Source organism: Pleurodeles waltl, chromosome 4_1 (assembly GCF_031143425.1).
Source record: "Pleurodeles waltl isolate 20211129_DDA chromosome 4_1, aPleWal1.hap1.20221129, whole genome shotgun sequence".
Lineage (NCBI taxonomy): Eukaryota > Metazoa > Chordata > Amphibia > Caudata > Salamandridae > Pleurodeles > Pleurodeles waltl.
The window spans coordinates 410,883,476-410,899,783 of record NC_090442.1 but is presented as its reverse complement, the minus strand read 5'-3'; the positions used below and the strand labels follow the sequence as shown (position 1 = coordinate 410,899,783).

The 16,308-nt window shown below is 50.0% G+C and overlaps 1 protein-coding gene across 1 annotated transcript in view; it reads right to left on the bottom strand.

The window, feature by feature from the left end:
* LOC138287800 (poly(U)-specific endoribonuclease-A-like) overlaps positions 1-16,308 on the bottom strand; it is a 349,705-nt gene that overhangs the window by 241,447 nt on the left and 91,950 nt on the right. Inside the window, exon 2 of the mRNA XM_069228645.1 lies at positions 6,740-6,839. Within this exon, the coding sequence (XP_069084746.1) occupies positions 6,740-6,839 (100 nt within the window). The remainder of the gene's footprint in view (positions 1-6,739; positions 6,840-16,308) is intronic.

Below are 16,308 nucleotides of genomic sequence, written 5' to 3'. Positions count from 1 at the left end.
GGAGGCACTCTCTGTATTGTAGGGGAATGACCAATCTCCTGGCTGCTCCAGGTTTATGGTCCCTTGCCTCTGTATACAAGAGGTTGTCCTCCCAGTAAACTCTATGAGTCACTGACATCCCCATTTTGCTGTTTGACAGCTTGCTGTCTTAGACCCTCTAAGGTGGGACAGGTTTGCTGTGCCACACTCAGCTCCTCCCTGGCAGGCCCCCCTCCACCCAAAAGCTCAGCAGCGTCTGCTTCCAGCTCCCGTGGTGAAGGTTCTGCACAGGGGGGAAATTCTTCTTCCTCAGAAGTTGAATCATCTGTAGAGGGAGGGATAGCGGGTAGGGATTTACCCTTACTAACCCTAGCTTTAGGGAGCCCTTGGTCCATTGTTCCAGGATCCAAGTCACCCTGTCCTTTTTGCTTTTTGGCCTGAGCCCTGGTTAAAGCAAAAATATGCCCAGGAATGCCCAGCATTGCTGCATGAGCATCCAACTCCACTTCTGCCCAAGCTGATGTCTCTAAATCGTTCCCTAGTAGACAGTCTACAGGTAAATCTGAGGCAACCACAACTTTCTTTGGACCAGTAACCCCCCCCAGTTGAGATTCACAATAGCCATTGGGGGACTACGAGTGTTGTTATGAGCGTCGGTCACTTGGTACTGGTGACCAAGTAGGTGTTGTTCAGGGTGTACCAGTTTCTCTATTACCATGGTAACACTGGCACCTGTGTCCCTGTAGGCCTGAACCTCAACACCATTTATTAGGGGAAGTTGCTTGTACTTATCCATATTAAGGGGACAAGCAACCAAGGTGGCCAAATCAATGGCACCTTCAGAGACTAACACAGCCTCTGTGGTCCCCCTAACAAGACCAACCCCAACTAAATTACCAAAAGTGAGCCCAGCTACTCCCTTGGATTGGCTATTAATAGGTTTGCTCCCACCACCACTGCTATTACTAGGGACACTAGGTGTAGCAGTAGGGGTTGTGGTAGTGGGAGGCTTGGTGCTTTTCGTTGGACAACTGGCATCAGTTGTCCAATGGCCTTTTACTTTACATAAATAGCACCATGGTTTCTTTACTTGATTAGAAGAGGATTTGGACCCACCACCTCCACCAGAGTGTTTTTGTGGGCTTGATGAAGACTCATTTTTAGATTTGTCCCAACCCTTGTCTGAAGACTTACCATCCTTCTTGCCATCCTTGTCACCCCCCTGTATGAACTTTTCTGTTCACTCTTGTTCTGACCCATTTGTCTGCCTTCTTTCCCAATTCTTGGGGAGAGGTCAGATCTGAGTCCACTAGATATTGGTGTAACAAATCAGACATACAGTTATTCAGAATATGCTCTCTCAGGATCAGATTATACAGGCTTTCATAGTCAGAAAATGTACTGCCATGTAACCACCCCTCCAAGGCCTTCACTGAATGGTCCACAAAGTCTACCCAGTCTTGTGAGGACTCTTTTCTAGTTTCTCTGAACTTAATCCTGTATTGTTCAGTGGTTAAGCCAAATCCATCCAAGAGTGCATTCTTCAAAACAGTAAAATTATTGGAATCACTTTCCTTCACAGTAAGGAGCCTATCCCTACCCTTTCCACTGAAAGATAGCCATAGGATAGCAGCCCACTGCCTTTGAGGGACCCCCTGTACAACACAGGCCCTCTCAAGTGCAGCAAACCACTTGCTAATGTCATCCCCCTCCTTGTAAGGGGGAACTATCTTATGCAGATTCCTAGAATCATGCTCTTTCACAGGATTACTATCTGGAATACTGCTGCTGCCACCACGGGGTCCTAACCCCAACCTCTGTCTTTCTTTTTCTAAGTCTAAACATTCCCTGTCTAGAGCTAGCTGTTGCTGTTTAAGCTTCAGCGTGGACTCTTCCACTCTCAATCTATTGAGTTCCCTTTCTAACATTCTGTCATCAGGGTGGGTGGGTTGGGCATGCTTTGACACAGAAGAGTGATGTGAATGAACAGAGTGAGAATTGTCCCTAAAAGTTGGCACTCTAACAACCTGGCCTGCAGGAATGACATCCCTACTGTGATGAGAGCTCACATTAGTACCAGTTATGCTAGGTGGTCTTCTAGGGGGCAGGTTGGGGAGGATACCATCTAACTCTCTTCCTAGGGGTGCCCCAGAGTCAGAGTGTGAACCATCTCCTAATTTCTCAATGGATGTGCCAGCTAAGGCCTTACCATTCTCAATAAGCATGTTAGATAACAATTCTCTAGAGGGATTCTTCCCTACCCCTAAACCTCTATCAATGCAGAGACTCCTTAAACCCTTCCAGTTAAGGTGGTCATAAGCTGAGCTGACCAAGTTAGTTGAAGTTTCTACATCAGACATGATAGAAGAAAGGTTTAGGGACAGATAAAAGAGAGAAAAAGTTTCAGGACTTTTTAAGGAAACAGAAAAAAAAACTTTTTCAACTTCTTAGAAACTTTGGAAAGTTTAAGAGTACTTTTCAGCACTTAGCAGATAGAGTAAGAGAAGAAAAGCAAAACTTTTTGGTTAGGTGTACATACACTGAACTTGTTTTGTATATTATTCTCTTATGAAAAGTACACAATGACAAAGTAGTAAGTAGTTGCAAGTACTTATCCCACCGCTGCACAACCAATGTAGGAGGCTGGCCTGGCTTGTAGTGGGTACCAAGGGGTACTTACACTCTGTACCAGGTCCAGTTATCCCTTATTAGTGTAGAAGAGGTGTTTCTAGCAGCTTAGGCTGATAGAAGGTAGCTATAGCAGAGCAGCTTAGGCTGAACTAGGAGACATGCAAAGCTCCTACTATACCACTGGTGTCATATGCACAATATCATAAGAAAACACAATACACAGATATACTCAAAATAAAGGTACTTTATTTTTATGACAATATGCCAAAAGTATCTCAGTGAGTACCCTCAGTATGAGGGTCCAAATATACACAAGATATATGTACACAGTATCAAAAATATGCAGTAATAGCAAAAGGAAGTAATGCAAGCAATGTAAAGTTACAGTAGATTGCAATAGGAACACATAGGTGTAGGGGCAACACAAACCATATACTCCAAAAGTGGAATGCGAACCACGAATGGACCCCAAACCTATGTGAGCTTGTAGAGGGTCGCTGGGACTGTAAGAAAACAGTGAGGGTTAGAAAAATAGCCCACCCCATGACCCTGAAAAGTAGGTGTAAAGTGCACCTACGTTCCCCAGAGAGCACAGAAGTCGTGGTAGGGGAATTATGCAAGGAAGACCAACACCAGCAATGCAACCAAAGTGGATTTCCGGACGAGAGTACCTGTGGAACAAGAGGACCAAGTCCAAGAGTCGCTACAAAGTCGAGATTGGGCAGATGCCCAGGAAATGCCAGATGAGGGTGCAAAGAAGCTGCCACCGGATGGTAGAAGCTGTGGATTCTGCAAGAACTAAGAGGGCTAGAAACTTCCCCTTTGGAGGATGGATGTCCCACGTCGTGTAGAAGCTTGCAGAGGTGTTCCCACGCAGAAAGACCGCAAACAAGCCTTGCTAGCTGCAAGGGTCGCGATTAGGGGTTTTGGATGCTGCTGTGGCCCAGGAGGGACCAGGATGTCGCCACTTAGATGAGGAGACAGAGGGGGTGCCCAGCAAGTCAGGGAGCCCTCACAGAAGCAGGCAGCACCCGCAGAAGTGCCGGAACAGGCACTACGAAGAGGAGTGAACCGGAGCTCACCCGAAGACACAAAAGGGAGTCCCATGACGCCGGAGGACAACTCAGGAGGTTGTGCACTGCAGGTTAGAGTATCGGGGACCCAGGCTTGGCTGTGCACAAAGGAAATCCTGGAAGAGTGCACAGCAGCCGAAGCAGCTGCAAATCACGCGGTACCCAGCAATGCAGTCTAGCGTGGGGAGGCAAGGACTTACCTTCACCAAACTTGGACTGAAGAGTCACTGGACTGTGGGAGTCACTTGGACAGAGTTGCTGAGTTCCAGGGACCACGCTCGTTGTGCTGAGAGGGGACCCAGAGGACCAGTGATGCAGTCTTTTGTTGCCTGCGGTTGCAGGGGGAAGATTCCGTCGACCCACGGAGACTTCTTCAGAGCTCCTAGTGCAGAGAGGAGGCAGGCTACCCCCAGAGCATGCACCACCAGGAAACAGTCGAGAAGGCGGCAGGATCAGCGATACAAGGTTGCAGTAGTCATCTTTGCTACTTTGTTGCGGTTTTGCAGGCGTCCTGAGCAGTCAGCGGTCGATCCTTTGGCAGAAGGTGAAGAGAGAGATGCAGAGGAACTCTGATGAGCTCTTGCATTCGTTATCTAAAGAATTCCCCAAAGCAGAGACCCTAAATAGACAGAAAAGGAGGTTTGGCTACCTAGGAAGGAGAACAGGCTAGCAACACAGGTAAGAGCCTATCAGAAGGAGTCTTTGACGTCACCTGCTGGCACTGGCCACTCAGAGCAGTCCAGTGTGCCAGCAGCACCTCTGTTTCCAAGATGGCAGAGGTCTGGAGCACACTGGAGGAGCTCTGGGCACCTCCCCTGGGAGGTGCAGGTCAGGGGAGTGGTCACTCCCCTTTCCTTTGTCCAGTTTCACGCCAGAGCAGGGCTGGGGGATCCCTGAACCGGTGTAGACTGGCTTATGCAGAGATGGGCACCATCTGTGCCCATCAAAGCATTTCCAGAGGCTGGGGGAGGCTACTCCTCCCCAGCCTTGACACCTTTTTCCAAAGGGAGAGGGTGTAACACCCTCTCTCTGAGGAAGTCCTTTGTTCTGCCTTCCTGGGCCAAGCCTGGCTGGACCCCAGGAGGGCAGAAACCTGTCTGAGGGGTTGGCAGCAGCAGCAGCTGCAGTGAAACCCCGGGAAAGGTAGTTTGGCATTACCCGGGTCTGTTCTAGAGACTCGGGGGATCATGGAATTGTCTCCCCAATGCCAGATTGGCATTGGGGTGACAATTCCATGATCTTAGACATGTTACATGGCCATGTTCGGAGTTACCATTGTGACGCTGTACATAGGTAGTGACCTATGTACAGTGCACGCGTGTAATGGAGTCCCCGCACTCACAAAGTCCGGGGAATTTGCCCTGAACAATGTGGGGGCACCTTAGCTAGTGCCAGGGTGCCCACACACTAAGTAACTTAGCACCCAACCTTTACCAGGTAAAGGTTAGACATATAGGTGACTTATAAGTTACTTAAGTGCAGTGGTAAATGGCTGTGAAATAACGTGGACGTTATTTCACTCAGGCTGCAGTGGCAGGCCTGTGTAAGAATTGTCAGAGCTCCCTATGGGTGGCAAAAGAATTGCTGCAGCCCATAGGGATCTCCTGGAACCCCAATACCCTGGGTACCTCAGTACCATATACTAGGGAATTATAAGGGTGTTCCAGTATGCCAATGTGAATTGGTGAAATTGGTCACTAGTCTGTTAGTGACAATTTGGAAAGCAGAGAGCATAACCACTGAGGTTCTGGTTAGCAGAGCCTCAGTGAGACAGTTAGTCATCACACAGGGAACACATACAGGGCACACTTATGAGCACTGGGGCCCTGGCTGGCAGGGTCCCAGTGACACATACACTAAAACAACATATGTACAGTGAAATATGGGGGTAACATGCCAGGCAAGATGGTACTTTCCTACATGTATCAAGCTGAGGATCCACTCCACCGTCAATGTCTAGTAAAAGTTGCTGCAAATAACACCAGCCTAGATTACTGCAATGCCCTCTACTGCAGCCTTTCAAAATTCCTACTTCATCTAAGTGCCTAGAATGCTGTGTTTAACACAATCAATGACCTGGGCAGAATATATGTTTTGGGTGTTCAGAGAACCATTCACCAGCTTCCCACAACTAACAAATTTTCTTCACGATCCTACCACTTACCTGCCTAAACCAATTGCCCCCTCTCTATATGGTGGCTAAGATCTGCCCCATGTTCCACTTTGTAACTCTCAGGGCAAAGAAGAACCGTTTTACATTTGCTGTATTTCATCTTAAAACTAAAGGCAGGAGCTGTTTTTCTGTTCAATCTCCTTTTATCTGGATCACCAAACACTTGGAGATTAAGCTCCCCCCCCCCCCTCAGCAGCTTACTTCAAACAAACGTTAAAGACAAGTCCTTTAACCCAGGCAGTTTTAGGACTAGCACCAAGAGACCCAACTGGAAGGGGAGTGTTGTTTAAATTGTCAGTTTGCCAGCTGTGCAATATCTTTATTGTCATTGTTGGGTTTGGGGAAGGTGCCACAACTCAAGAAAAGAAGACCAGTAAGCAATGGAAATAAATAGGCCATTAAAATCTGCATGTCTAGACATTATCAACAACAACACTAAACTAGACTCCTAGCACAATGAGTTAACAACTAAATAAAACCTTATTTAGGATTTGTGACTAATGACAGTTTTCCTCAGTGAGGGGACCAGAAGATTTTACCATGGAATATGCGCTTTAATTACTGATTTTTCAAATCAGTTATGAAATATTATGGTAATTGTGTGGTATTTGACCATTTCATTGTGAAAATAAATGTGCAAACGTAAAAGAATTAGAACACTTGTTCCAAATAAGATTGCAGTGGAGCATTCACACACACACACAAAAAAAAAAAAAGTTTAGTTCAATAGTGAGAGCACAACATAATACATGAAAAATATAAACACAAATATTAATCAAAAACCTAATCACCTCTGCAAGTCTATTGCTGAATTCTTTAATAAAACTCATAGATTTCAATCAGTGTAATCTGTTCTCAAACTATAGAATAGATAAGAAATTACCTGTAGAGAGATCCTGTAATCTTTTCCAGGTGTAAATCGATTTACATCAGCGTCCCAAAGTTTATTGAAAAGTTTTGACAGTTCATGATTTAAATTCTGCCTGTACAGGAAACAAATGTTATTACCATTAAATCAAGAGCTCATCAATAAGTATGGTTTGCTAGTAGAGTCTTACTTTGTCACCTGTTTCAATAGGAAACTACTGTTCTATAACATACTTACCGCAAAGCATGGCAATCTTTTATATCCCTCAACAGGGAAGAGGCTCTTGGCCTAATTCCATGCATGATTGCAATTTTTTAGGTTATGAGTAAGTGTGCTAAGACAAACCTGTAGGAAGCAGGCTCTGTATATACTATATCAAAATGAGATATAGTGTGCACAGAGTCCAGGGGTTCCCCAAAGGCTTAACGGAGGCAAAAGTAGATAATGCTAATGTTCTCTTTTGTGATAGTGTGGTGGAGCAGTTAGGCTTATTGGAGGGTAGTGCAAAGCATTATTTGTGTACATGTACACACACACACACACACACACACACACTCAAGGACCTAACTCCAGACCAATGGTTTTTATATAGCAAAAATATATTTTCTTAATTTATTTTTTGAACCACAAGACTCAAGTTGCAGGTAAGTAATTTATTGGCAATTATCTGTTTTAAAAGTTGACAGTGCAATTTTCAGAAACAGTTCCTGGGGGGAAGAAACGTTAGAACGTCCTACAGGTAGTACTTGACTTACAGTTCCAGTCTCCGGGGGTTAGGTAATCCACCGCAGGGGGGGGTTCAAGTTAATCCCAAACACCAACAACACGGGGCAGGACGGGTGCAGGGGTCAAAAGTGAAGCAAATTTAACATGGGCTCCTATGGAGACAGGGGGTACTTGGAATCAGATCTGCAGTCCGGTAAGTACCCGCGTCTTCGGAGGACAGACCTAGGGGGTTTAGAGTAGCACTGGAGGACCACAAGTAGGCACCAAACACGCACCCTCAGTGGCACTGGGGCGGCCGGGTGCAAACAAAGCATCGGATTTCTAATAGTTCTCAATGAGGGGACCCAGAGGGTCACTCAGATACTGCACGCAAGTCCAGGGGGTCGTCTCGGGCAAACCACAGGCTGGACAGGGAGGAGGGCCGCCTGCTGAACATAGCTGCACCGGTGGTCAGGTTCTCCAAGGCCTGGGGGCTGCAGGTGCAGTGTGTATTTAGGCATCTCATAACTTCATCTGAAGCTTTCGTCATCAGGGGGGTCCTCGGGATCCCCTCTGCAGGTGTCGTCGTGAAGGGATCAACTCAGGGTGGGCACTTGCTCGCCATCGCCTGGGGGATCCTCAGTTGGCTGGACCACCGGGACCCAGGCTGTGGGAGTTGGGTGCAGAGTGGTGAGGACCCACACATCTGGAGTGGTGCTGGAGTCCCTGGGTGTGGTTTCTTTGTTGACAGGGCTGCTGTCCCCAGGATTTCTCGGTCCTCTGTGGTGCAGGGCAGTCCTATGGAGCTTGGAAGAGGTTGCTGGTCCCGCTGGATGCGTCACTTTCTTTGTGCAGGTTCTCTGAAGCCAGAGACAGGCCGATAGGGCTGGGGCCAAGTCAGTTTGTGTTGTCCTTCTCGGTGGGGGTTTCAGCTATGCAGTCCTTCTTGTGAGGTCAACAGGCATCCGACGACTTGGGTCAGGGGATCCCTCAAATCCTGGATTTAGTGGCATTACAGGGGTCAGAGGGCAGTAGCCAATGGCTACTGTCCCGGAGGGTGGCTACACCCTTCCTGTGCCCACTCCTTTTGAGGAGGGGGGGGCACATTCCTAACCCTATTGGTCCCGGTCCCCCAAAGCAAGCTGGAGGATTCTGAAAGGGGGGGGGGGTTGTTGCCTCAGCTCTGGACACCTAAAGGGTGGCCCTAGCTGGGGTGGTCACTCCTACCTGTTTTTTTTCCCACCGGACTTGCCGCAAAAAGTGGAACTTTGTCTGGGGGAGTGGTATGGGCAACTCCACTAGCTGGAGTGTGCTGGGGCACTGTAACACAAGGCTTGAGACTTTAAGGCTCACTGCCAGGTGTTACAGTTCCAGCAGGGGAGAGGTGTGAAGCACCTCCACTTAGGACAGGCTTGGTTTCTGCCCACAGAGAGCACAAAGGCTCTCACCCCACGAGGTCAGAAAATCCTCTGGAAGAGGCTGACTGGCACAGACTGGTCAATCCTGCACTAGCAGTTTAGCTAACATACAGGGGGCATCTCTAAGATGCCCTCTGAGTGCATTTTTCAATAACTCCTACACTGGCATCAGTGCGGGTTTATTATGCTGAGAAGTTTGATACCAAACTTCTCAGTATTCAATGAAGCCATTATGGAGCTGTGGAGTTTGTAATGACAAATTCCCAGACCTTATACTGAAACTGTACTTACAATGTGTAAGAATGGAATTAGATACTGCAGGGGTATAGTGCTCATGCAGCTATGCCCTCACCTCTGGTATAGTGCACCCTGCCTTAGGGCTGACCTGCCTATGCCAAAGGCAGTGGTTTGTGGGCATGGCACACTGGGAGGCGTGCCATGTTGACTTTGCCTTTTTCTTCCCACCGGCACACACCAGTTGCAGGGGCAGTGTGCATGTGCTTGGTGAGGGGTCCCCCAGGGTGGCATAATACATGCTGCATCCCTTGGGGACCTTCCCTGACCACAGAGCCCTTGGTAGCAGGGATACATTTACAAGGGACTTAACTTTGTGCCATGGATATGCCAATTGTGAACACAAAAGGTACAGATTTTGGGAAAGAACACAGGTGCTGGGGCCTGGTCAGCAGGATCCCAGCACACTTTCAAAGTTGGCATCAACACTAGGCAAAAAGTGTGGGGGGTAACCATGCCAACAGTGGCACTTTCCTACAATACCTTCATGACTTTGACAAGACTGAATAAGAAGGTATTTCACCTAAAAGCAAAATGCTTTGGAGGTTATGTTAAAATATATGAAACAAATTAGCAGTTGACTGAAACCACCACAAATAAATGGTCCAGTGGGTGACAATTTAGACTATTTCATTTATCATTCAATCAATCAATCGCATTTATAAAGCGCGCTACTCACCCATAAAGGGTCTCAAGGCGCTGGAGGGGGAGAGGGGGGGGGGGGGGGTGTCAGTGCTCGTAGAGCCAGGTCTTGAGCTGCCTTCTGAAGGAGAGGTGGTCAGGTATGGCGCGAAGGTGGCTGGGTAGAGAGTTCCAGGTTTTCGCTGCTAGGAAAGAGAAGGATCTTCCTCCGGCAGTGGCTTTGCGGATGCGGGGTACGGCTGCCAGGGCCTGTCCGGTAGAGCGTAGAGTGCGCGGAGGGGTGTAGAAGGAGACGCGGTTGTAGATGATTTTGGGTCCGAGGTCGTGGAGGGCTTTGTGTGCGTGGGTGAGGAGTCGGAAGGTGATCCTCTTGTTGACTGGGAGCCAATGAAGTCTCTTCAGGTGTCCGGAAATGTGGTGGTGGCGGGGTATGTCCAGGATGAGTCGTGCGGCAGCGTTCTGGATCCGTTGTAGTTTCCTCTGCAGCTTGGTGGTGATGCCGGCGTATAGGGTGTTCCCGTAGTCCAGGCGGCTGGTGACGAGGGCGTGGGTGACGGTCTTCCTGGTGTCGGTGGGGATCCAGCGGAAGATCTTGCGGAGCATGCGGAGGGTGTTGAAGCATGCCGAGGTCACCGAGTTGACCTGTCTGGTCATGGAGAGGGATGAGTCCAGGATGAAGCCGAGGTTGCGTGCGTGGTCAGTGGGTTGGGGAGTGCTGCCTAGGGCGGGGGGCCACCAGGAGTCGTCCCATGCGGCGGGAGTAGGGCCGAGGATGAGGACCTCCGTCTTATCTGTGTTCAGTTTCAGCCGGCTGTCTGTCATCCAGTTCGCTACTTTCTTCATTCCTTCGTGTAGTCTGGTCCTAGCTGAGGTGGGGTTGTTTGTGAGGGATAGGAGGAGCTGGGTGTCGTCGGCGTAGGATATGAGGTCGAGTCCGTGTTTGCGTGCGATGTTCGCCAGGGGGGTCATGTAGACGTTGAAGAGAGTGGGGCTGAGGGAGGATCCTTGGGGTACGCCGCAGATGATCTCCGTGGCTGTGGATCTGAAGGGGGGCAGGCGGACTCTCCGAGTCCTTCCGGAGAGGAAGGAGACGATCCATTCCAGGGCCTTGCCTCTGATGCCGGCGTTGCTGAGGCGGCGTATCAGGGTGCGGTGGCAGACCGTGTCGAAGGCTGCAGAGAGGTCCAGGAGTATGAGGGCCACGGTTTCTCCCTTGTCGGTCAGGGCTCGGATGTCGTCCGTGGCTGCGATGAGGGCGGTTTCGGTGCTGTGGTTGGCCCTGAAACCAAACTGTGTGGGGTCGAGGGAGTCGTTGGTTTCCAGGGCGGTGGTGAGTTGAGCGTTGACGATTTTCTGAATCACTTTGGCGGGGAACGGTAGGAGAGAGATGGGCCGGAAGTTTTTGAGGTCGGTGGGGTCTGCTGTAGGTTTCTTTAGGAGGGCGTTGAGCTCTGCGTGTTTCCAGCTCTCCGGGAAGGTGGCGGCGGTGAGGGAGGCGTTGATGACGTCTCGGAGGTGCGGTGCGATGATGTTGTCGGCCTTGTTGTAGATGTGGTGCGGGCAGGGGTCTGATGGGGATCCGGAGTGGATCGAGTTCATGACGCGGGTGTTCTCCTTGGTGGTGGTAGGGCTCCAGGGGAGGATGGTGGTGATGTCGGTGGCGGGTTCCGGGTGGGGGTTTGCGTTGGCGGTAGGGAAGCTGTTGTATATGTCTATGATCTTGTGGTGGAAGAAGGTTGCGAGGGAGTCGCAGAGGTCCTGTGAGGGGGGAATGGGGTTGTTTTCTGCGTCCGGGTTGGAGAGCTCTTTGACGATGCCAAATAGTTCCTTGCTGTTGTGGGCGTTGTTGTCAAGTCTGTTCCGGTAGGCTGTTTTTCGTGCGGCACGGAGGTGTTGGTGGTGTTGGCGGGTGGCGTCCTTGAGAGCTGACATGTTCTCTTCGGTCTGGTTGAGGCGCCACGCCTTCTCGCGGGCGTGGCATTCTTTCTTGGAGTTCTTGAGGTCGGGGGTGAACCAGGAGTTTTTCTTGTGGTTGTTGGTGTTAGCTTGAGTCTTCAGGGGGGCCAGGAGGTTGGCGCAGTCGGAGATCCAGCTTGTGAGGTTGTTGGCGGCTTCGTTTGGGTCGGTGGTGCTGGTGGGTTGGTTCTGGGACAGGGTTGATGCGAGCTGTTCAGTGGTGATACGATTCCAGTGTCTTCTTGGTGGTTGCTGGGTGTGGTGAAGCATGGTGGTTTTCTTGAAGCTGAAGTGGACACAGCTGTGGTCCGACCAGGTGAGTTCGGTGGCGTGGCTGACGGTGATGTGTTTGCTGGAGGAGAAGATGGGGTCGAGCGTGTGTCCGGCGTGGTGGGTGGGTGTGTTGACTAGCTGTTTCAGTCCCAGGTTGGCGAGGTTGTCCAGTAGGGCGGTGGTGTTTTTGTCGGTGAGGTTCTCCAGGTGAAAGTTGAGGTCTCCTAGGAGGATGTAGTCGGTGGACGAGAGTGCGTGAGGGTTGACAAAGTCTGCGATGTCTTCGCTGAAATTGGCGCGAGGTCCTGGTGGTCTGTACATGAGGGTGCCTCTGAGGGTGGTCTTGGGGTCGCTGTGGATTGGAGATGTTCGGCGTCGGGGAGTGAGTCGTCTGTGTGGGTCGAGATGCGGATGGAGTTTGTGTGTGCGATGGCGATGCCTCCTCCGATGCGGTTGGTGCGGTCTTTCCGGATGATTTTGAAGCCGTCGGGGATGGCTATGGCGATGTCGGGTGCCGAGGAGGGGTTCATCCAGGTCTCGGTGAGAAAGGCAATGTCCGGGTTTGTTGAGTTGATTAGGTTCCACAGTTCGATGGCGTGCCTGTGGATGGATCGGGTGTTGACCAGGATGCAGTGGAGATTGCTTCCGGGGGAGTTGTTCTTGGCGGGAGCGGAGTGGGCCCGAAGGCAGGTGAAGCGGCAGTTGTTGCAGGGGAAGGATCCGTGGGTCCGTTTCGGGGTGGCGCGGTAGCAGCCCGGCATGCGGCCGGGGTTGAGTTTGGTGAGCGTGGCGGAGTCGTAGGTCAGGCGGGAGGCGCAGGGACCAGGGGGTCGGGCGCTGGGCGCGGTCCAGGCGCGGACGGGCGCAGACGGGCTTGCCTTAGGCGCGCCAGCGGCGCGGCCGCCATTTAAGGGGTAGCCGGGGAGGAGGGGTTAGCTGGGAGGCGGGAGGTGGGCGGGTAGGTGAAAAAGCAACGGCGGGAAAGCCTCAAGAATGGCGAGGAGGCCTATAAACGAAAAGTACCGAAAAAGGTACGAAAAACGGGGAAAAAAACGCGGAAAACGAGGAGAAAAAGCGGCGGAAGAACGAGGGGCACACACAGGCAAAACCTAGCAGGCAGACAGCAAAGGGCACACACTCGGGGTACACGGAGAGAGGGGAGCGCGATCACAACAAGCAGACAGCAAAGGGCACACACAGGGAAAACCAAGCGGGCAGACAGCAAAAGGGAGAAGGCACACAGGTCTGGTGGCGCTGTGAGGACGGGGGAGCGACCTACCCTGGGGTCAAGGGTCGCTACCACGGCCTCGCAGCGGCCGCCATTTAAGGGGTAGCCGGGGAGGCGGGGGTAGCTGGGAGGCGGGAGGTGGGCGGGTAGGTGAAAACGCGGGAAAAGCAACGGCGGGAAAGCCTCGAGAATGGCGAGGAGGCCTATAAACGAAAAGTACCGAAAAAGGTACGAAAAACGGGGAAAAAAACACAGAAAACGAGGAGAAAAAGCGGCGGAAGGACGAGGGGCACACACAGGCAAAACCAAGCAGGCAGACAGCAAAGGGCACACACTCGGGGTACACGGAGAGAGGGGAGCGCGATCACAACAAGCAGACAGCAAAGGGCACACACAGGCAAAACCAAGCGGGCAGACAGCAAAAGGGAGAAGGCACACAGGTCTGGTGGCGCTGTGAGGACGTGGGAGCGACCTACCCTGGGGTCAAGGGTCGCTACCACGGCCTCGCAGCGGCCGCCATTTAAGGGGTAGCCGGGGAGGCGGAGTTAGCTGGGAGGCGGGAGGCGGGCGGGTAGGTGAAAAAGTGGGAAAAGCAACGGTGGGAAAGCCTCGAGAATGGCGAGGAGGCCTATAAACGAAAGGTACCGAAAAAGGTACGAAAAACGGGGAAAAAAATGCGGAAAACGAGGAGAAAAAGCGGCGGAAGGACGAGGGGCACACACAGGCAAAAACAAGCAGGCAGACAGCAAAGGGCACACACTCGGGGTACACGGAGAGAGGGGAGCGCGATCACAACAAGCAGACAGCAAAGGGCACACACAGGCAAAACCAAGCGGGCAGACAGCAAAAGGGAGAAGACACACAGGTCTGGTGGCGCTGTGAGGACGGGGGAGCGACCTACCCTGGGTCATTACATCAGGCCTCATTCATTACAGGGCAGGAGTAATGAAGATGCCTGCAGTACATGCAACATTGGGGGGAGGAAGGTGAGTTGGGAGTACGGACTGCTGCTTAGGTTGTAGATGGGAAATTGGGGGCTGTTGGGGGAAGAGGACAATCCAGTGGCAGCATGCATGGATCAAGGAGTGATTGAACCTAGAGGAGTAGCAGAGAGGTTTGGGAGTGGCTCAGTGATTTTGGGTTTGCAATTGGTTAAAGCGGTCAACAGTGAAGATGAATAAGCAAACAGATTAGTCTGAGGAGTGGGTTAATAGACTTAGCACCTTGAACAGAGAACTGCAGTACACTGTTGAGTATTTTGCCCAATGATGGTACTATAGATTCTGTTAATATGGATTTCTGTTTTATGCACTTACTGTAGATGATGCAAGAACTAACTTTCAAAAGAAGCCTGAATGATGACAACAATAGATACATACAGACATCTCATTGAATGTTTTCATAGTAGCAATTTTAGTGTTACATCTTGATGTACATCATTTTAAATAAATACATACACAATTGAAACGTTATTTTAGTGGTACATGCTTTATATTCACAGTGGTTTTATGGATACACATGACAATTAACTGGTCCACAGAACTAAATTACACCAAAGGGTGGTTTCCTTTGTCCTCTTTTTAATAAACAAAAATAAGCACTGACATATTTTTGGAGTATAGAATACGTTCAATATTTATGTGTGTGAAATACTATTATGCATTTAATATTTTTTTTAAAATTACATAATTTATATTCCTGAATTTTTATGGCATATGTTGTTAACAGGCTTTCTAACTAGTATTGCGATCGCTAACTACAAATGCTATCTAACATACACAATTGCTTTGAGGAGACCAAATGTGAAATACATGAATAAAAGGCTAGGCTATTTAGAAACAAGACTAGCACCAAGACTGCGCAAATCAAAGTTTAAGAAAAGTAAACAATGATGCCTTGTTTAACGTATTGAGCACTCTGGGATCCCCTAGTTGTCTGTTGAGTGTGATAAGTTTGCGTCAGTGAGTTTTGTGTGATGGATATGGAAAAACAGTTTGATGTTGTAGATTAGGGAACAATTGTTTCTTGGCCACAGCATACTTGCAGGTCATCATGGTGTTGATAAACAGCCCAGATTTGGCTGCTAATATGGTGGAGGAGGAGGAGGGCGGTCTGAGGTGGGTGATACCATGCTAGAAAACGACATGGAGTGACGATGCAGCAGTCATAATAACACGAATCAGGGCACGGGAGAGGGGAAAAGCACAGTATTGGAGGGACCATTTCATGGCTCCCCCTCTCCTCCTGGGTTGTTGATGGGCCCTCCTCCGGGGACAAGAGCCAGAATCCACTACAAAGCAGCCATTACTGCACCTGGGGCCTTATCAGGAAATTACCCTCCTGTCACACACTAACTCCCAGAGAACCAAGGGCAGACTTTCCAAATGGAGGGACATGATGATCAACAATCTACTGCCAGTACAACTGGTCCAAATGAGGGTAACGCTGTTGGTTAGTTTCAAACAACAAGGGACATTCTTGAGAGACTCAGAACATTGGAATACAGGGCCGAAAATACACGGCTCACAGGAATAGCATACGAATAATAAGCCTACGGGAGCAAATTGAGGTCATGAACATGATTCAATTTCTGGAAACTTAAATAAGAGGCACGATCGCACCAGGGGGATTGTTCCCCTTTCTTTGCCATGGAGCAAGTACATAGGATCCTGGCTCGGCTGCCGCCACTGGGGACACCAAGCTATTGCATTACTGTGACAGAGATCATATCCTAAGGCAGGCACAAGAAAAAAAAAAAAAAAGAGGACTAACCATTGAAAACAGCAGGGTGCTTCTACTCCCAGAATTTACTGTGGTGGTGTAGTAACAGTGGACGTCATCCCCGAACGTTGAAAAGCGACTGCCAGATGAATGTTAAATATGCAAAGCTGTTCCTCGTCAAAACTCACACTCATCTCAAGTGCTAGCACCAAATTCGTCACAGACCCAAAGGAAGTGTGGGACTGGATAGATTTGGAGCCATAGAGCACTGGATTTTCAATAGTTCGCAGAGGTCGGCTGTGCTGCGCATTCCCACCAAAGCCCAGCTGCAACAGGACAGACAACAA